This window comes from Catharus ustulatus, chromosome 12 (assembly GCF_009819885.2).
Source record: "Catharus ustulatus isolate bCatUst1 chromosome 12, bCatUst1.pri.v2, whole genome shotgun sequence".
In the NCBI taxonomy this organism is placed as follows: Eukaryota; Metazoa; Chordata; class Aves; order Passeriformes; family Turdidae; genus Catharus; species Catharus ustulatus.
In genome coordinates, this window is record NC_046232.1 from 12,822,984 (window position 1) to 12,845,119 (window position 22,136).

Here is a 22,136-nt window from a genome sequence, read left to right on the forward strand (position 1 = left end):
AGAGCAGAGAGGAGGAGGAGGAGGAGGAGGAGGAGGAGGAGGCTTCCCTTGTCCCTCCTGAGGTCTTTGGGGATCTGTGCCACCTGCCCAGGGCTGCTGATGCCGAGCCAGGACTGCCCTCCCAGGTGTGCTGTGTGTCACTCTGCCCTTCTCTCCAGGGCAGAGCTGGTGACAGCTCCAGAGCCTCCGCCCTGGAACATGGCAGGGGCTGGGGGATGGCAGGGCATGGCAGGGAGCACTCACTGAGCTCTGCCCTGTCACTCACAGGGTTTCACTGTCACCAGCAAAAAGTAAATCTAAAAATCTCTCCAGTGTCTCAGACTTCTTTTTAAGATGGTAGCCTAAGTTTCACTTCAATCATTCAAAATACCTAAAGACTGTTTCTAAAAATCAATGAAATCTGCTTAGACTTTTGTGTTATATACTTTTGGAGAAGCATTTTCACCCTTGCTAGGATTATTTTGATTGTATGGAAATTCAGGTTGTAGAAAACGGCTGCCTGGTTCAGATAAAACATGAAAAGAGTCAGAAGAGTCACTTTGTTTTTCCAGATTCTTAAAAGGCCATTCCTAAAGAGTGTTTTATGATGCCAAACCCAAAAGAGTTTGTAAAAATGTGTCTGAATTTGTTTTGGGATTTAATTTATATAGAACTTTTAAACCCAACTACAACATTTCTTCTTTTTACTCTTAGAAAAATACAAACTTCAGTCACATTGGAATCATGCTTTTTTTTTTAACATCTCCTTTTAAATATTTTTGTTTCCATTTAGGACTGCCAGCATTACCATGGAAACCCCCAAAAATAAAGACTTTCCCAGCCTTGTGAGAGTACACCTGCAAGAGCAAGAACTGCCTATCAGAAGTGACTTCTTCATTATGGGTGTCACCTAAGGACATTTTGTGTGGTCAGTACGACTTTTTCTCTCAAAATATATTTAAATTATATTCTTAGCATTGATACAATTTGGTATCTTGCCATGGACCAGTAACAACCAGTCTGTTGCTATCCAGCAGTGCTCTCTTTAATATACTACCTCAGTTTCAAGAGAAAAACCAGCTCTTGACAAACTGTAGAGTTGAGTTTGGAAGCTCTGAAATACCAAGATGACATAAGCACTCATCTCAGTGAGACAAACACGTAAAATGAAGATCTAATAAGCTGTTTTAATATAAATCATTCCACTGGCTTCAGAAGGACTTGGATCAGAGTTACAGAGAGAATTGCAAGAATTCATCTGCTGTTTCCTAGTAGAGAGGTGGAGCATATTTACTAGTGAGCAGTTGGCTACTATCAAAGTAGATCTGTTTAGACTTTTCAACACTGCTAATTTTATATATATTTTTTCTTACAGAATTAAACAGTTTGGTGTGAATGTTTACAATTGCAATTAGCTCTGTGCAGTTTTCAAATTAACAACAAAAAATTTTTAGTTAATTACCATGGCTTAGCACATAGTTTTTTCCAAGAAGAAGGCAGCTATGGTGGTAGGGCTGAATTCAGCTAACTTGGCAGTATCTATGAATAATATTTCAAGACAATGTTCTTATAATAACAAGCCCTCAAACCAACAAGATATTTCCATTCTTTTGGTGCCTACTCTCTTTTCTCAGCTATATGAATTTTATATTATGCTTGCCAAATTATTAAAATTTTCAGTATGTGAAGGCTTTTGATTTGTGTACCTTTCTGCAGTGTAGTGGCAATTTGACAAGTCTGCATCTGTAATGAGCACCACTGGGAAAATAGAGATTTTGTTGTTTGTTTTTCTCTATTAAGGACATTCCAAAACCAATGAAAAACTGACCTCTAAATGATGCTAGAAATACACCTTTGTGTTATTACCAATAGCATAGGAAAATCACCTACATATTTTTCACTGTTAGTTAAGAATACTGGAAAACCTGATTTAAATGCACTCAGGTGTCACAAAGATTTGCTTTTCACTGCTATTTTAATGAGCAAAGTCCTTGGCAGAACTGTTTTTCAGCATAGACAAACCTCATAAATGCTATCTGTAACATCTCCATGGATTGTCTAATACCAAATGATCCTGTTCAAATCAATAGACACCTTGGGAAATTAGATTCCACATGAAGAGGAGCATCAGCCCTCAGCTCTCTGGGAGTATTGAAGCACTAAAAGAAAGAACAAATTCAGTCCTCAAACCAAATGTTTGCAGTGCAGAGCTGAGTCTAAAGAGGAAGGGATTCATTCAAGCAGAACATTTAGCTGTACATGACAAATTAGTGTAATGCCTATTGATTGCAGGGTCTCCAACTGTAATCTCATGAGAATATTATATTTTTGCAGGACTGGAGCTTCCTGTTGTACAAATGAAAAAATTTCCCAAAGAAGTCTGGTGTTTGTAAGAAGAAATCTTTCCAAAAGTGCACAGGTACTATCAACAAGACTCAAGAGTACTGAAGTAATTTTTGCTGAATTTACCAGCTTTAGGTACTGCACTATGAATTTTCTGTGTGTTTGCAGTCAATAAGGTATCTGTGTCACAAGAGAAATGTTTCCTCAACAAATGCTGATTCAAATGTTATACATTCCCACTGCTTCAATTTTTTGCTCTAGGCTAAGTAGATGATTATTTAGTGTTGCTACAAGCTGTCATATTACTTATGCTGCTCACCAAAGAGGTGGTTGTGTTCAGCATTAGGCAGGGAGTGCTCCTCTGTGTGTGCGTTTGAGCCCAAAAGGAACATTTCAAAAGGTTGTTGTCTGTGTTCGTTGATACCCTCTAAGGTTGATTGTTGTTGCAGATGGCAGCAGAAGATGAATTTCCCTGTGAAGATGGGCAGGAGTGGCAGTCAGATGGAACTGGGAAATGGTTATAAGTGTTTTAAATTCATCTGTGGCAAAAAGTGTGGAAACTGCGGATAGGTTAAAGAATGATAGGTTACCATGCAGGGTTAATTTTTCAGGAATGAAGTAGAAAAATTATAATGACATTAATTGTAGTGGAATTTGTAAACTGGCATAGAATTGAGGTCAGTCATTGTAAAATTATTCCTCTTCCTTTGGCTGGATGCTCTGCACAAGCTGCTATTCCCCCTCCTACAGTGTTAAAATCACTTCTTTTCATTTGTGTGTGCTTTCTGGAACTGATGAGATTAAAACAGCATAATACCACTTCAACTCAATAGGGAATGATTGCAATTGAAAAGCATTTATTTATTTGATGTGAATCATTCTGTAGCACATTTCAGCTCCATACTTGAGAGGAGGGTTTTTGTCTTCTAAATGTTTACTTAAATAGGAGAAGCAAGAAGATGTCCCTGTCCCTGACACCTTTAGTTTGCTGATGGAGGTGACACACACTTCATAGTGCTGATGTACTGCAAGGGGACATCTAGGATAGTTTCAATTATTCTAGTGTTTGCTTTTACCACATCAAGTCTTTGCAGTTGTATATGAGGATGCTGGTCAGTGTAAAAAAGAAATCATAATGTAATATCATAGAAAAGGTTACAAACAAAAAAACAAAACGTGGGTTTTGTTGTAATGCCACTGGCTGTTGGCTCCACCTTGCTAGTAGTTTTTAAAATGAGCTAGACATTAAATAGCCACAGTTTTGTCTAAAAATAAAGTAGATGCTTTTTTATTTGTCCTAATTAAGAGGACAGGTGAATTGTGGGGAGAATGACTTAATATTATGGTAATCATAACATTTGACTTTTAATTGTATTAAAAACCACTGCCCCTTTAACGATAGCTTTCTTACACTAATGCATAGCTTTGCTTTGTTTTTTTTTTTTTTTAACTTAGTTAACAGTTCAGATCAGATCCTTTTATTCCAATTTACATACATGCCAATCATTCCAGGATGGAACTAACAATTGTATTCTAGCAAGAACAAAACAGAGTTTGTAGAAAAAGAACATAAACAAAAAAATCTTTTTATAGGCCAGTTAATATAATTGGAAAGAACAGGCAGGCTTTTGGGCTCAATCTTTTCTCTGGGTCTGAAAAGGAGTGGCAGAATCTGAGACAGAGACAAGATTAGGCCAAATTCCTCTTAGTTTAATCTAATTATGTTAGTTAGGACACTTGAGAGATAAGGGTACTTAGCATGTGTAGAGCAAAGCTCCCTTCCACGTTACAGCAATCATACTCTGCTGGGAAAAGCAGTGTTGCAAGGAGAGCTGCACAAGGCTCTACATCAGTTTGCAGAGACCTGCTGGTGTCCCTAATTGCTGGCATGCACCCAGCCCTCTGGCAGCACACACAGTTCTCAGGCACTGGAACACAGGGTCTGCAGGGGCTCTGTACCAGCCAAATTAACACCAAGATCCCTCTGCACACAGAGCTCCCCTGGACCTGTGGCTTCCTCAGCCACTCTCTGACAGCTGAGGAGCCTGAGTCCTGCTCAGAGAGCAGCTCAGTGCCTGGCATCTTGGGAGCCCCTCTGGAGTGTCCCCCTGAGCTGGTGAGGACAAGATTCCACCCAGGGAAATGGATGGATTACCAATATTCCTTGGATTCCTTGGCCACCTGGACATACTGCTACCACCAGGCTCACTTTTCAGCTTGATGAATGTAATGATTTTGGCAATGGTTGTGGCTGCTCCCAATCGTTCTTTTGACAATTTCCATTACCCTGGCCAGTTATTTTCAGGGTCTTGGCCTTTTCCTTCAGAGCTATGCATTTTTATGTTTCAAGATTTCTGAATAGCAACTTGTACAAGTCTGTCCCTTTGTGTCTACTTCTCATCTTGGAGCAGTTTACGTACAGCAAATGCCTTTTAAATGGGCTTGTGAAAAAGTGACTAGGCAATGCTGTTGTAAATGACCTTCCCACAGACACTGAGTAAAAAGGAGACGAGCATCTCTCCATTTTGCTGGACAGGGCATGCACACTGAGCTTACAGTCAGGTGGAAAGTAATGTGGGTTTCATAATGGTGTCAGACCCCAGCTGGTCCCTCTGATACAGCACACATAGGGACTCCCCAGATAGGGCTGGTTTCAGCTCCATTTTACTCTACAGTTCTGTCTATCTGCAAGTTTCTCAGCCCCAACAGGCATCTTCTTGTGTATTTGAAGCTGAAAGAAAGTCAGCAAACAAAAACTGAGTCTGCACAGGCACCCAGAAACAAAGCTGTCATTATGGATATGCAACTGCTTTTTCTGAAGCATTGCTAAGTCTTGTTCTCTCAGATCGTACACACTGTCCAGTTCACATCTCAGATCACTGGGGGAAAAGAAAGTTCCCAAACGTGCTTGATATAGTAAAGAAGTCCCAGGAGAAAAAACCTAAACAAACACTATTCCCCTCACTGAACACACCCAATCCTCCCCAGTCACTGACACTCTTATCACTTTCTGCCAGCAACTCTGACTGTTCTGTTCCTCACAAGGAGGGCTTACACTGCTTGTGCAGTTTTTGTCACCCCTGTGCATTGTATGTCTCAGTAACTGAGCCAGCTGTTCTGCTGATTCTTAGAAGGGCTTTCACAGAAGGGAATTCTGTAAGAAATGCTGCTGCCCTGAGACTAGGTGGTGACTAGTGGTGACTGGTCATTAGGTCACCCCCGGTGGCTTGTGGTGACTGGTGCCATTCGTGACAAAAGGGGCCAAACAGCAGAAAGACATTTGGGCAGATTGGCTTCTGAGTGACAACTTTCCCAGTATCAATCTTTACCAGTGTATGTACATATCACAGTAAAGTAGACCATGCATCTCTAATTACCATTGCTAACTCACAAAAGTAGGGTTGGCGAGTCTTAGCCTCTTGACAGAAGAAATTATCATAAAAATCAAAAGCTGCTCTTGGTAAAAATTATCAGTCACCACCCGAAATAGACATTTCTGATGCCGTTTCCTTGAATATATGGTTAATAGTTCAAATCTTAGAAAGCATGTGCCAGCTCTTCCCTATCATACAGCTGCACCAACTCCACAGTCTTTGGATTCAGTTCAAATCTTTTTTTCAGTATGACAAGAACTTTTGCCAACACTGTAGTTAAGCAACAAGAATGATTCCAGTAATAAGACAGACAAACAAAAATATCTTAGCAAGCAGGTAAAGATCTAAAGCCTTGGGAAAGGCTGGGTAAGCTTTCAGCACAAGTAGAACCATAGCAAATTAAGCAGGTTTGCTTAAATTGTACCTGAGATGGCCACTCCTAGAAACAGCTCTTGAGCCATAACTTCTCTTTTCCAGGTGGCCCTTGCAGACATCTGAATCCAAACTGTCTAAAACTTGTTCTCACTTCACATCAGCCCTCATCAAAAAGGCCACAGAACATCTTGTCTGGCTGGACTCAAACTTATGATCTTGTCACAAGGACAGATGGGATGTGGGGAGGTGACAGGGACAGGTAATGCTCAGGGCTTGCCAGCACTGCAGGATAAGGGTCAAATTCTGGGAGTGAATTTTAGTTTTTCTCCAAGTGTACTGCTTAGTTCAGCAGTCCCAAATGTGATCCTGGGAAGTGATAAGGAGTTTAATTCAAAGCAATAAATTTGTTCTTTAGGCTGTACTCAACTCACGGAGTTTCTTTATCCACTGGATCAAGGAAAGCCCAAAAATTACACATTAGGTAAGCACAATTTCATAGCAAATGCGAATACGCACTTTAAATGTCATATGAATGCAATGGATTGCATCCACAGCATGCTGGTGGCCTACTTAAATACTAGTATTTTCTTCTCTTCAATGCATATGTAATTTATAATAACCAGCTAACATCAGGAAGCTCTTCATGCTCCAAGGCTGAAATACTTGTATATTATATTTGTATACTGTACTACCCCCAAAGACTAACAGTAAAACAAAGTAGGGAAATTCACTCCCTAGAGAGAAGACTCCTCTAGGCTTTAAGGACACATAACTTCCAATTAAATTTTACAGAAGAGCTGATAGTTGCAGTGTGACTAAGGCTCAAGACTACCCCAATGTATGTCTGTCTGATGAGGTGCCCATGGCACTGCTGTGGCTTTACAAACTTGCACCAGTAAATCCACCTCTGAACACAGTTCATCTCTCTTGGGAATGAAGTTCATCTTTCACAATACAACATGGTCTTCTGAACAGAAGGAGAAAGGAAAAAACATTTATCATTCTTGTGCCAGGCAGAATTCAACTTGAAAGAAACCGGATGAAATGTGTATCATTCATCTAAGGAACAAATCCACAGCACAGATCTGTCTGAGAGACAAGTGAATGCGATCCAAAAAAGCTATCCATTTCAGAATGGGAGGCTTGAATTCAGTCCAACCAGGAAATGCAGGCTGAGTAGCATCCATTTATTCAGAGTAGTAATGGTTTCTTCTAAGAGCACATTGCCTTGATCATTGCGTTAAACATAGTATATATAACCAACAAAAATTCCCATCTTCGCAAATGCAGGCTATCTGCCAGTTCCACAAAGGGATTTTTTTTCTAAATAGCTACTGCATAAGGGCTGTTGCCTGCAGAGCAGGTTTTGTGTGCTCAGCCTAGTGCGATCATCAGGTCTGAGTGCACAGTAAATGGAATTCACGAGCCTTTCCAAGCCACCTCCTGTGTAAAGCCCTGAACAGACAGTCCCAGAAGTGAAGTAAGGAACAGCTTCCCTCCCCGCCCCTTTGGGCAGCTCACACACATGCTTTTAGCAATACCTAAAACAAGAAAAACACCTACAGCCACTTCACTGGGACTGGCGGAAACAGAACGGAAATGAGAAGCTGATTAAGTGGAGAGCCAGCTTCACATGCAGAGAAACTTCCAACTTTCGTTCCTAACGACTTTTTTAAAAGTGCTTCAGTTTTGCTAGTATTCCCTTTGAAAAAAAATAAAAATCTTGGCCCATGAGCTCTCAGTGCCTACACAGATGAAAGCTGAGAGAGGCCTTAAATGACTTCAGCAGGAAACTACTGGGAAGGGGAGGGGTCTGTTTTCTGACAGTCCCATTACACATTTCTAGGAAAAATCTTTTCAAGTTCTGTGGACAAAAACGAAACAGAATTACAGCACTGCCTCTCTTTTGGAGACAATCAAAACAACACTTTTCCTGCTCCCATGCTGGAGTGCTGCAAAGTAATTCCCTTCTTTTTTTTTCTCCTTTCTTTCTCAGGATCTTGGGGACAGGAATAGCACTTCAGATTGAAGAAATTGTTAGAATCAATGCATTCCAATCTGCTCAAATAGGACCCACGTTTGTTTCAGCTAAACTTTGTTCTGCAGTTGCATTCATAAACCCTTCTGCCATTTCCCAAGCCCCTCACAAACTGTTTTGTGAGCTCAGGAGTTTTCTGTTTAATAGCAATGACAAAGCACTCGACTACTGCAAAACCACAGCAGGGAAGCTGAGCAATAACAGACGTCAGCCACCATCACCCCCAGATCACTGGGGTGGAAGGTCATCCTCAAACACTATTTCCATTTTTCCTCTCTTGGTAAATTGCTCTGGGAAAAATCCTCCTTTTTAGTGTAACATAGTTAAAAATCAGAAAGTCACCGCCACTTACACAAAGCTGGAATTCCTGGCCGTGTTGGGAATTTTAACTGATGTCTCCACCCAAGCAGCGTGTGGAACCAATGTAATGGCTAACAAAATTCAGAGCTTAAAATGGAGTGATGTTGCAGCTCCAGCTGTTTTTGTAAGTCAGTACAAGAGATCTTTGGAAGCATTAGAGAAGAAATAGAAACAGGGGTGAATTATGGCTTCTAGTCTGCTGTGCACTAAGGAATAAGTGAGTGACAGTGTAAAAAGCAAGAAAAAAAAATAAAGCATCACTGGACAGTGTTACTTAGTGCCATGCTCAGGACCAAGACAGCCACAAAAAAGTCATGGCTGTTGGGACATATCTCATGGGAAACAGGTGCATTGTTTCTTATCTGTGCTTCTAGAAAAGGCACAGTCCTCAAAGGTGAAGATACATGACAGCCTGGGCTGGACAATGCAGCTTTTGTTCTGATGAAGAAGAAAGGTTCACTGTGAGCCCAACTGCCCTTAAGAGTTCCTGTGACTCGATGTGCTCTGCAAACCCCTCAGTTATCAGCAAGCTGCAGCTCCCTATTTATCAGCTCATCCAAGCTAACTCTGCAAGGGCTTTTCTGTTCCCTGAGAACTGAGCTGTACTGTTTGACCAAACAAGTTTCCACCTTCTTTCCCAGCTGGAACATGCAGAGACCCAAAATCACTGCAAGGCACAATGATGACAACCACTTACCTTATTACCAAATGTATTTCCATATAGGTCCCTGCTTACAAGCAGAAGTTCTCAACTAGCTTCTAGTTCTGATGCAGGTTTTTAGCAATTTAATAATTAGTAAATATTTAATGAGTATTTACTAGTAATTTGGTAGATCTGCTGTCTATCTGGAGATGGTAGAAATAAAGAATTCAACCAGTGAAGAGAATCATGGTATAAACCGTATCCCCACTGAAAACAGAAGCTGATTTGCTGCCAACATCAACGCTTCATATTTGCACAGGGTACTGTGTTGTGTACTTTAAAAATAATTAAATAAATAGATAAGCAATGGAACTATTTGACAGGAACTCAAGAGGGGTGAGGTATTTAATAAAACACTTCTAGGGCTTTCATCTCAAAAAAAAAAATCATTTAAAGGGTTGCTTATAAATAATAAAAGATTCTGTATTTCTTTGAAGTCAAAATACCCAAACCTCAGGTAATGCAGTTCTTCACTAACATTACAACAACCTCTCTAAGAACATGTTAAACCTGTACATCCCAATTTCATATCTGCAGGTAGGACTCACTCTGCAAACTAGACCTAACTAGGAACATTTTGCTAAGCACATTCTAAAGGGCTATAATTCCCCCCCTAAAAACTGGTCTGAGAATTCTGTACTTGCTGGAGTGGTAAAATTAAATAGTTTGAAAATAATATGCTTCAGGCTCACAGGAGTCCTCAAACTCTACTACAAATACAGCACCATTTAAAATTCCTAAATTGAAATTATCATCAATCTGACTTCAGCTCAGTGCTAGCTTTTTCCCTTAGAAATAAATTTAATATCATTTCACTCTGTCACTAACCAGGACTATTTGATTCTGAGGACAAATTCACATATTTGCTATCACTGAAGCACACAAACAAGCTGAGAACTTTTCTAAAATAAAACTCTAGGACGTCAATGCAAATCAACAGTAAAAATATATTTTAGAACCATGTAAGAAGTAGAATAACTTAGTTACAGAGCATCTTAATGAGTAAAAGAAATACTGTTTTGCAGCCCACTTCTGAAAACTAAAGCAGTTTGCTTTTCCCCCATTGATAGAAAAAAAATGCTATTTTTTGGCATAAACCCTCCAAACATTTAACCTGTTACACTTTGAAAAGAGCAAAATACGAAGGAAGGCTTTTGTGAATCATGTAGATCATAAATTTTTTGGCAGTTTAAATTCTTTAAATTTTGGAATAAATAGTCCTGAGGTAGAGGGGCTAGTTCAGAGTTATTGAAAGAGAAGTGTCCATCTTACAGCATTTTCCTACAGCTGTACTGTGAACATTCTTTATGCTCTATTCTCTTGACAGGAGTGATTTTCCTTGGACATCAGAGATTCATGGAAACTCCAGATCACTTCAGTAAAATGCAGTCTCACAAGGAAGAACCTGCAACATCTCAGAGATCACAGTCTTAAAAAGGATTCAAACCCAGTGAGCAACTGCATCTTCCATAAGTGAAACCCATCAATCTTCTAAAATCATCTCATGGGAGGAGATGTCCACAGTCAGTAAATGACTGTAACAGCAACCCAGGTAAAACTATGGTTAAGGCAATGCCTTTGGGAAAAGCTTTTAAAAAGTACTTTGACTCTTTTTTAATAATGTTTCTAATGTTTCTAGGTTTTAGAAGTCTGTTTTACTCAAACTTCTTTCTGATCACCACTGTACATTTCCAAAAGTGTATTTATCATCCAGGGAAAGTCTTCTACAGACCACCATTATTTTCAAAGGAAAAGGGAAAAATACAGCAAGGGCTTCAAAGATGTGAGTGAATTATTTCATTCACAAGTGCAGCATGTGCTCTCCCTTCTGTAATAACACAGTACAGAAAACAAGAGGTAATTAATTCAATTCCTTTGCCAAATGAGTGGGATCTTATAAAGAATTGGCACATAATTCTGATTTGAGCTTTCTTGTTTTAAACAAAACCAAACCTAATACAGAACAGTATAATGTACTACCACGGTGCTTCACCATATTTTTCTTTTTCCCCAAAACAAGTGCCTGCAAAGTGCTGGGCCTGTAATCAAAGGACACTCAGTGTCCAAACCAGCACTGTTGATGCAGCCAGACATTTCTGTGTGCTACAGTACAGTCAGGAAAGTGAACCAAGTAAGAACATTTGGTCTTTTGTTGTCTTACATACCAAGACAGAAAAGCATGGCTCTTCCTCTGTTCTATCCAATGAACAGATGTGGGTTTAATCACATACAAAAGAAAATGCTCACAAGTTTCAGACTGTGACTTTGATATTTAGGAGTAAAATTACTTTCTCAAATAAAGTAATTTTCATCTAATTATCTTGAAACTGTCTATAAAAGGAAGATAGGTAAGGAATTTGATAAATACACCACATAGGGTTTCCTTTGGAGTTATTTTCTTCAGCTGGAGAGAAACCAAAGGTAATTTTCATAAACAAAATCTCATGGCAAGAAAAGAAGCCTCAGGGTCCAATATAGGAAAGTTATAGGAGATTCTTCAATAAATACATATAAGAGAGCAGTGGAAATTCAGATGCCTCCTCTGTCTTGCTGAACTCAAAGCTGCAGATCAACTCAATACACAAGGTTAGCAAACAGCAGAGTTAGGTAAAACAGAAGCAGAAAATGCCATACAAAAGCCCAAAAGGACACCTTAAGGGCTATAACTTTAAGCTGACCATCAACCTACTACCCAGCTGCTCTGCCTCCCCCCCAACTCAAATCACCTCATAAATACCTAAGGCAGATTACCCTTCCTTCTGAGGAGCATTACAGCTCTGACAAACCCTGAAATGCAGATCCAGGGAACACAGATCTGGGGCAGCTCTTCAAGACACATTTTGAGAGGATGTGCATGGCATGGAGGTGGTTGGAATTTGCACCCAGAGAGAACAGGTATGTTCCTAATGCCATGTGGCCCTTGGTTACCAGGATCTATCCTCATACACGTGGCCTCCACAGGGATAAAGTGTGCAGAGTACAAAGGGATCTCTTTTCCACAGCTGGGTGCTGCACCAGGAGCAGAGGGTGGAGGGACAGAGGTGAAATCTGTGATTCTGATGTGAAAGTAAGATGCACAATGCTGGCATCTGGCAGCCATAAAAGACACATGAGCTAGAGCTGGGTCTCTGGCCTGCTGCCAGCCAGGGCAAGGATAACCAGAGCCTGGAGCCCCTGCAGAAGGGTCAGCATGGCAGGAGCACAGTTATGGCCCATGCTGGTACTTAACTGCAAATTCCCTGGCTTCCTAGAGTTTCTCTAAGAGTCCACCCAACATCCTAGATTCATTTTAAAACCACAGGCATTCAAAGTTCATCACAAAATATCCAGACAAAATCAGTGGGAGCAAAGCCCCTAAATACCCCTACAGTTCTGACCAAATATTTTCCTTTTTTCCCCATTACAAACTCCAAATCGTATCATCCCTTTGAGCCTTTCTTGCTCAGCGTTTTTCAGCCCTGTATTTCACTGTAATTTCTTGAGTATCACAGCCTGCAGTGCCCAGCCAGCAGCACCTATCTGGAGTTTCAGACAGTGCTGGTGTCTCTGGAGCATGTAGTGCTCACTTCAACAAGTGCTCTTCAGCCACTCACGTGTTACCAGCTCCTTTTACAGGCTGCTGGACAAACTCCTCCAATGCCAGGCACAAGACAAGATTACAGATCCTGAATGAATCCATGTCTAAACTCAGTATTAAGGAAATTTCATGCAGGCAGTTTCACTTAGACTTTCTTGCAATGCCGAGGACCTATGCGAGTTTCTAAAAAGTGAGTTTTTAATTATGAGCAGAGAAACAATAGCTCACTTCAGCATGAAAAAGAATACACCCACTATTCTTCCATGCTCTGTAATTTAAAAATAGGTCAGCTCATTAGCTTTAAAACTTTCAAAAATACTAAAACTGAAATACAGGGCTCAATTTCTTTTGTTTTTTAAGCCAGGCTCAGAGACTAAAGAGTTTTAGACCAATGACTACTTTAAGATGATGAAAGAGGATAAAGTTTTTGAACTGTGAATCTAATATAGCCAGAACAGATTGATTTCATAGTAAATTTTTAAACAGAAAGTAAATTTTTAAACATTGACTAAATTTGAAGCATTTAAATAAGACCAGAGCATTAACTGCATGCCAATTCAGAAGTGCTGCAGGGCCTGTAATTTGTCACTCTGCACATACAGATCGAGATGACTTTTCTCACTTTTTCCCATCATGTGCATGTCCAGAATGCAAACAGGGGCCAAAGTGCACCTGAACAGCCAATTGAGAGACTTCCTATATGTAATGTGAACCACACAGGATCAATACATACTGCAAAAAATTGACTGGGAAAGGGCAATTTCTTACTCTGTACTTAAAAACATAACCCTGAGGGCCAGAATTGCTCTCTTGACATTTTCAAAGTTGACAACAACAGAATTATGATTAGTGGGACATTGACTCTCAGTGCCTCCCAAGCACCTTCTGCAGGACCTGGGGGAACACCTGGTGTGCATTCAGTATGAAGCAAGTTCATCAGTGCCAGTGCCCAACAGGCTTCAGGGCTGTGTTCTCTATCCCCAGACTAAAGTTCAGGTTCCTGCTGCCCAAACAAAACTGGAGAAAAACTGCTGGTTTAAGATCTTAGTAGGCAAGTCAAACCAAAACCCAACTACTCTGAGCCATCTCATACTTCCAGTCACTTCACCTGAAAATAATTTGATTTTAAAATTGAATTTAAGCAAGTTGTTAGTAATCACTTTTCAAGTATTTATTTTATTGAGGGAGGGAGGAGAGGAAAATCAAGCTATTTAGCTTTCCAAGCATTTAACATAAAACCCAGAAGAGCTCCATCTGGCAACCAGCAGGATTTCTAAATAATCTAAATAGTATCTACATAAGAACCAGGCTGTCTATGGAGTGAGACAACTTCAATTTTTACAGCCACAAGAAGTCTTTATTAACATAAAAGGAAATTATAAAGAATTACGTTAGAACAGGAACAAGAGCCTGGCAAGCTGACAAAAGACCCCAGGAACCTCTGCATTAATCTTGAAATGCTGCTTTTGACTTGTTGGAATATAGCATCATACTCTGCGTGGTTTTAAAAAAACAAAATAAAAAACCCTCTAAGGTTCAAAGGACTCCAGTACAACAAAACCAACTCTAGGAAAATATTCAGATTAATGAAAATCAATATGTAATTCCTTACTTTGCCACACAAAAAACAACCCTTAACATTTGAACATAGTTTGGAAAACATTAGTATTTAATTAAAGTCATGGACAAGGCTCTTTATGTTTATAGAATGTCTGTCTTCATTAAGAAGATGGTTCTGAGTACTGCTGCTAATTATGTAAATTAAATATACTTTTGAACTAGTCTTACATATAAAAAATATGATAATTCTAATTCCCAAGTAAGTAAACACCTGATTATACAGTATTTCATTTTCTGAGTTATTCATATGAAGGATCTGGCCCTGCACGTCATACCTAGCCCATGTACTTTTTGGATCATTTGTGAGCAATCCAAACCTGGTGGTGGTTTGGTGTCATATGGGAAATATTTAACTGGTCCTCAATGCCCCTGTCAAGTTGCTATTGGGATTTTCTGTCAGGTTCTTGGCAAAAAATCAAAGAGTGAAACAGTGGGCCCAAAAAAACATGTTATGGTGATTCTGTGAGGATAGGGCAGCCTTGAAGCTCTGTGTTTTCCGCTATCCCTGGGCTACAGGAAGAGAATTTCTATCTTTATCATTGCCCATCTGGCACCTTTCACAGGCAGCAAGAACAAAGAAGTAAAATGTACTGGCCCCTACCATCTGCTTCTGCTTGTGAAGTCTGCAAAGAGCCCGATAGGGAAGAAAGCAAAGAGAGATAAAACTGCAGCCCTTCATTTCCCACCAAACTGTTCTGGCAGGTACACGTTGTGCCTGTACTTCTTACACATCTTAGGGCCACCCTAGAGACCTCTGGCTCCCTAGAGCAGCCCAGCTGCTGAGCACAGAGCATCCCCAGCACTCCCAGCCCCACGTCCTCGCCCAGAGCTTCTGCCGGCCCCAAAACAAACCCCGTGCTGTCTGAGCTCTGCTTTATTGGATCAGCCACTGTTTTATCTAGAATAGGAAAATTCCTGTGGGTTTAATAAGAGGTATTACCCTACAGATTTTCTCTGGTCCCACCTCCTTTCCCATCAGCCACATCCCCCGTCACTGCAAGGCTGCCTACACCATGTGTTGGCTGAGCCCCTTCTGTCTCTGACAGAAGTTTGGCCAAAAAGAGCAGATTTTCTGCTACTTTGATCATTTCCTGTGGTAAAAAGTGAAGGGAATTATCTGACCCAGGGTCTTTTTTTTTTTCTTTCTTAGTTTTGAAAAATAACATGGCTTTACATTTGCAAGTTCCCTTAAATAGTGTACTTGCTTTCCAATAGCATTTTGCTGTTGGTTTACTGGTTGCCTTACAGAAATTACTCTTTTTTAGACTCAGAAAACACATTGCTCTGATCTCAAACTCAAACCCAACTGCTGTATTACATCAATAATGACCTCCCTATGCTGAAGCAGCAACCACAAGATAGTATCAAATTTACAGACAATACAGAGGTGGTAGCTTCTTCCCTGTTAAAAAATTATTACATTTAAAAATCAAGCTTACTTCTCTTGTGTGGGGACAGCAGTTTTTTTTGGCTACAAATGTGCATTGCATAATGTCTTTAGAAATAAGTTAACCATTTTATTAAATGCACTATTACAGTAGTCTTTGACATATGTGATATAAGCACCCTAAAACTTTTTTTCCCCCCTCAAGACTCCACATCAGAAAACATCTCATGCTTGTGCAAGCCCATGTTGAAATAGTCACAGCATCTGCTGACTTAAATGGTGTGGAAGCATTTGGGAACAGGGTGCCAAGTGACAATCACTGACCTCTCACCTGCAAGTGCACCCTGAAAACTCATCCATTTTGTATTTTTTTCTGGCCCAAAGAGTAAACAAGCAGCATGAATCCACCTACTGAGATAATGTCTTGTGTCAGAATTAATATTCTATAGGAATAAATTCCAAATAAATTGTCAAAATATACATTGTCTATAAATGTGGCACTACAGCATTTAAAATAGATACATATATTCACACTTAGTAGTGGGACTCCACCTTTTTCAGCTCAGAAAAATGACACACTTTGCAAGTTGTGATTGTTGGCATCAAAACTTTTCGACTTTGCTGTGCTAATTACATGAGTAGCAGAGATTTTGACAGCTACACAGTTGAGCTGAGGCCAGGGTGCAGTGTGTGCCTCCTTTTGTGTGAGTTGTACAGTAATTTCACGATTATAAGCCGCACTGATTATAAGCCGCACTTCTGGGTTTCAGCAACTTTTTGGTTTTTGTCCATACATAAGCCGCACCTGATTATAAGCCGCAGGTTACAATACAGAGTGTGATAAAAGGTATCTGTTCTATCACCATCTGTTGAGGGTGGGGACAGTGATCCTTATCTCAATGGCAGATAATTTGCTAATGGGCCATCCATTGAAACCAGGCAAGGCATTGTTCTTTATCTTTTCACAACCCATCCTTCCTCCAGCCAGTCATTGTCTGCTCATGGCCATTGAGTCCCACTGTGGGACTGATAAAATTACTGCATCCCATTGGGAGTTGCTCCAGCCAGGGGGAAGAGCCCAACATTTCTTACCAAGATAAAAACAGAGGTTTTGGAACACTAAGGGAGCCCCTTTCTCCACTGGACTCCAGAGGAAAACCGGATTTCTCCACATCACCACTGGAGCTCCAGAGGGAAACTGCACCTTGTACAGGAGCACTGCTCCAACTGAGCCACATCTGTCACTGCAAGGGGACTGCAATCACCATTTAATGGGACTGCTACCAACACCCTGCCTGACGGTGTCAGGTTGTACTCTGACTGTGTCAGGGTTTGGAGTTTGTTTCTTTGTAGTACTGTATTTCTATTTTAATTTCCCTAGAAAAGAACTGTTATTCCTAATTCCCATATTTTTGCCTGAAAGCCCCTTGATTTCAAAATTATAATAATTTGGAGAGAGGGGGTTTGCATTCTCCATTTCAAAGAGAAACTCCTGCCTTTCTCAGCAGACACCTGTCCTCCAAACTAAAACAGCAACTTTTCCTTCTTTGTCCATATATAAGCCGCACCTGATTATAAGCCGCACTTTGGGTTCGGACCAAAATTTTAGTCAAAATGGTGTTGCTTATAATCGTGAAATTACTGTACTTTCAAAAGAAATGATTGAACATTTTGAACTGTTAAAATTATTATTATTTTAAAATGCTACAGGAAGTTGCTTTGGTGAATTTGCTGTTTGTGTATATGTATTTTTTTTTAAAATCAGCCCGTTAAAAAATCATGGCCTGGCTATATTTCCCACTCTATTTATAAAACTGAATCCTTCCAGAACTCACACAGGTCAAAACCAAAGGGAGATCTAGGGCAATCTGGTTTCTTTCAGTATTAAAAAAGAAGATACGTACTTATTTATATATGTATGCATGTACCTCACTTAAAAATATAATAAGAAAGGTGATGAAGAATCCATAGTAACCTTGTTAAAACAAAAATTGCACTAAACCACTTCAAACAAGATCTTACCACAACAAAAATCAGCATTATCATCATTAATAACACAGTGCCTTTCATATGCAGAGGTAATAAGCAGGCTGTACTGTGATCCATATAACCTCAATAATGTATAAATGAATCAAAAAGGATCTAATTAGTTCAGCAGCACCAAAAACTATTAAGTAGAAACATCAAAAGAGCCTGTGGGACATTACTGTTTTTTTGTCAGAGCTGCCCTTCAGAATTGTCTGGTTTGCATGTGGAAGGAGGAGGCCTGAGCAATGCAGGTGCCAGAAGAGAGCTGGAGCTGAAGGATGCTCCCCAGAGCTGTGCCTGCAGCATCCCTGCACGTCGCACACGAAGCCTGCCCCACGCAGGAGCTGTGCAGAGGAAGGGTGGAGGGTTCCTCTCCTCCTGTCCGCACTGAGACAGCACATCCTGCACGCCTCGCTCCTGCCCCTTCTCCTTCAGCAGGAAAAGGAGGAACCTGCCTTGGGAGGTGCCTCAGCTCCCAGGGAGACACCTGCCAGGGAGGGAGATACAAAGGACAGCAGAGCAGACACTCCACCAGCACCTCCCTGCAATGGCCTTGGTCTCCTCCGGGTCCCTCCGATCCTACAGCTGCTCCTGCCATACACACGGGAAAAGGCTTGTGTGCTCATGTGAGAGCCTCTTGGGAAATACCTGTGGAGGCATCTCAAAGTTAGAACACTGAGTGCTTATATTTATTTATTACAAAACAGTGAGAGGAGTTCTACATTTCACCACAGCTGTGGGTACCCGTGCCTCTGCAGCACATGGTGAGAACATCACACCCCGCAGGAGGGCAGCCTGGGCTGATTACGGCAAAGAAAAGTCTTCATGCAATTCTCTAAAGTCAGAAAAGTTCTATTTAAATATAAACAAAACCTAAGACAAAGTCCACTGTAGATAAGGAATTATTTTTCTCTAACCCTGAAGATGCAGATATTGCTTGTATCTCCTCCAACAGATGTATCTGTTCACTACCCAGTAACGTCTCACTCCACTTAAGTAAAAGCATCATATGCAAGAGAAACAATAATGCTATAAAACAAAGACCTTTCACTACCCCAGGTCCATTCCATACCCAAAGGTTTCCTTCTTCAAAGGAATAAATAGTATTTGTTAAGGTTTAAGCCACAGTAACAACATTTTTAAGGTGCTTCCTCCAATAGCTCTAAACATAGTTCAATCTGCAGACCTATAAAAAAATCCCACAATTATGCAATGGAGCGGGACAGAGAAACAAAACCTTTCCAGAAGACTTGCTCTTCTATTTATCTTTAACAGAACACAGAGAAGACAACAGATCTCACAGGGCCACGAAGACCAGGCTGACAACATTCATCATTGTAACTCTGGGAACTCTGCAGTGTGCACTGAGCTCCACTCACACCTCCCAAGGAATTCAACTGGAGATCAGCTGCACCTCAAAAGTTAGCCATGGTCTCCTGTAACCTACAACATCCAACTGCTTTGACAGAAATCTCTGCTGAGGAGCTCCAACACAAACCTCTGAGGAACTAAAGCACCCACTCCAACAAACCTTCACAATCCCATGAAGACACACGGCACACACCGCGCTAAACAGCGGAGCTAAGTTTTTCAATAAATAATACTGAAACTCATAGATTGAGCCTACAGATGGCCCCCAATTCCTGCAAGAATTAAAATACAAAACCTTCTCAAAAGGTAACACAGAATGCTGATAAAGACAAACAAAGCCAGGCTGTGCCCTGCTGCAGCAACCAGCAGCGCTCTGCAGAGCAGCCCCAATGCCAGGCAATGCCAGTGCACAGCAATGCCAGTGTGTGCAGCACTGCCCAGCTGTCCACAGATACAACTGGAACAGCTCTGTCAGAGCCTCCTGACGAGGAGGGGTAGTGCTGGGAGAGGGACAGCATTTATGAAAATAAAAGAACTGAATTGAAGCCTGTATGCTGCTGTCTAGAACTTACAGTTACGTTTGTACCACCCATTCCCGGGGGGAAATGACATACAATACAAACAGGCCTAGTTGTTCAATTATTCAAGGATTAAGAGATTCACAGAAAGGCATCTGAGAAACATAACATTTTAATAGATGAAATAAATACTCCAGTACATGCAAGATAAAAACTGACATTGGAAAAAAATTAAAAATCACTTTTGTTATAGTGTAATTTTGTTTGTTTGTTTAAACACTCACAGTAGCTTTTCCCCCAGTTTGGAAATCAACACATGGAAAACATAATCACAACCTCCAGTCCTTCCACTCCTACACACCAAATGCACTTCTAACCTAACACTTGATGCAAAATAAAAAAAGTCATACAAAACAAAAACAAACAAAATAGTAGCTACATCCATCATCTATGTGTTGTTGGGTTTTTTTCATTTCTTTAAATGAGTAAGAACTGAGGTAACCTTTTTCCTGCACAACCGAACAGCAAAATTTAGAAGGGAAATTTCGGAAGACAAGACAAGACAAACTTTAGAAACCGCACCCAGCGCGATTAAAGCTCTTTTTTTTCTCCTTTTTCTAAGATACCCCCACCTCCCCAGATATAAAAAAACTTTGAAACAGTTTTACCACTTGTGTGAAGACCTTGTTGAATAAAGGAAAATTTATCTGCAGATACGTGCTTAACTTTAAAGTAAAATAAAAAGAAGCCAAAACTGGCTACTTTTATTAGTACATATAGTTTGAGTATGTTCTGCTTCTTCACCACATGAAATCAAAGGATTGGGCTCATCCAAGCAAATTCTTTGGTATACAAAAAAGGGGTGAGGAGGTGGGATATTATTTTCCTTTAGCAATGACTGGGATCTAAACAGAAGATGTGGGGGTTAATTCACAGAATTGGAGTTCACTGGCGGTAAAGTCCTGGGTGAAGATCTTTCTCTTAGTGCCTGAGATAGCAGGTTGCAACCATCCGAGACGGCGCAAGCCGAGTTCCTCAACCTTTCCCTGTAATCGCTCATTTTGGTGCTACTTTCGGGGTGTTGGGCTATATCCCTGAGGCATTGGGTCAGGAGCACACAAGCAGATACCACACTCATGGCTCCTCCTAGGATGGCAGTTTGCACAGCTTTGCCCTCTGGATTAATGGTGGCAGCTTTACCCAAAAACTGGGGCTCAGTGGCAAAGCCCACCAGAGCATAGACGGACTGCACCAAAGGTCCACTGAACAAGACGCACCGGTTCCTGGTCAGCTCGCTGGGTGAGGTCTTGACCTCCTTGACACACGCCAAGAGGGCAGAGGCGCTGGTGCTCATACATTTGACACTGAGTTTGAACTGCTCCTTAGCAAATTTATCCTTGGATTTCTCACTGGCCAGCACGCAGGCGTCTGTCAGGAATTTCAAGTTCTTGGACATGTTCTGAGAAACCTCCAGCAGGAGCTGAGGGCTCATATCTGCCAAAGGGGTGGTCTTCAAGACCCCGCAGCCGTGCTCCACCTCGTGCCTACATCGGGTCACCTTGTAGCGATCCACCAAGCCAGGCATGGCAGGCTGGGCGCCCGGAGTCTCCACGGCAGCCAGGTAGGCAGCGTGGGCAGAGCACTCGGTCAGGGACACCACCAGCTCCCCCATCTCCATCAGGCTTTCTCCCACCTCCCCGAAGCGTCCCATGTTGAGCTGGCTCTGGACGTCATGGGTCAGGATGGAGAGTCCTTTGGTCCTGGCAATGATCGTGTCCCTGCACTTCTCAAAGGACTCACCGAAGACAGACAGACTCTCGGTGTTCACCGGCCTGGTCTCGCTCGACAGCAAAAGCAGATCGGCCACCAGTTGCATCTTGATCTTGCAGTGGTCGCAGATAGAGATGAGCTTCTTCCTCTGCACGGAGCTGCTGCTGGGGATGCCGCCGCCGGAGACCTCGCTGCTGGACTTGCCGGAGCCACCGCTAGCCATAGCGCCGGGGGGGCACTCGCATGCCGCTCGCTACCCCGCTGCCGCCGCCTCCGCCGCCGCCCGAGCAGTCCCGACTGAGCCCGGCAGGATCGCTCTGCCTTTTCCGCAACATCATTCCATTAATCGCCGGGAGGCAAGAAAAGGCTCTGGGCGCCGGGGCTGCCGCTGCTGCGGGGAGCGAGCTCGGCCGGGGCGCCCGCCCCGCTCCGGCGCCAGCCTCCGCTCCTACGGCGCTCCCGCGGCGGGGCGGCGCTCGCCGGGCGCCCCCGGGCCCCGGTCTGGCATCCTTCAGCTAAAAATACGTAATGATTTTTTTCCTTTCCTTTTCGCACGCTGGCTCCTCTTCCTTCCACCGCCTCGTCCGGCTCTGTCCCCGGCTGCGGGATCCTGCGCGAAGTTCCCTTTAGCAGCCGCAATACCTCGGGGACGCGCCGCCGCCGCGCGGAGTTGGGGCAGGGGCGCAGCCCTTC

General features: G+C 41.9%; 1 protein-coding gene and 1 long non-coding RNA gene across 3 annotated transcripts; one reads left to right on the forward strand and one right to left on the reverse strand.

The window, feature by feature from the left end:
- The first annotated feature begins 781 nt into the window (after positions 1 to 781).
- Positions 782 to 18,271, forward strand: LOC117002163. 2 transcript variants are annotated; one of them, XR_004419226.1, is made up of 5 exons: positions 782 to 907; positions 2,314 to 2,398; positions 10,500 to 10,724; positions 10,812 to 12,067; positions 17,978 to 18,271. It is a non-coding gene; the product is annotated as an uncharacterized LOC117002163 (long non-coding RNA). The 2 variants fall into 2 exon arrangements; XR_004419225.1 differs by having other exon boundaries at positions 793 to 907; positions 11,937 to 12,067; positions 17,978 to 18,264.
- A 1,556-nt stretch (positions 18,272 to 19,827) lies between these two features.
- Positions 19,828 to 21,872, reverse strand: LOC117002161 (talin rod domain-containing protein 1-like). The gene has a single exon (XM_033071010.1). The coding sequence runs from the start codon at positions 21,664 to 21,666 to the stop codon at positions 20,599 to 20,601; it is 1,068 nt and encodes a 355-aa protein (XP_032926901.1). The 5' UTR covers positions 21,667 to 21,872; the 3' UTR covers positions 19,828 to 20,598.
- Positions 21,873 to 22,136: the final 264 nt, after the last annotated feature.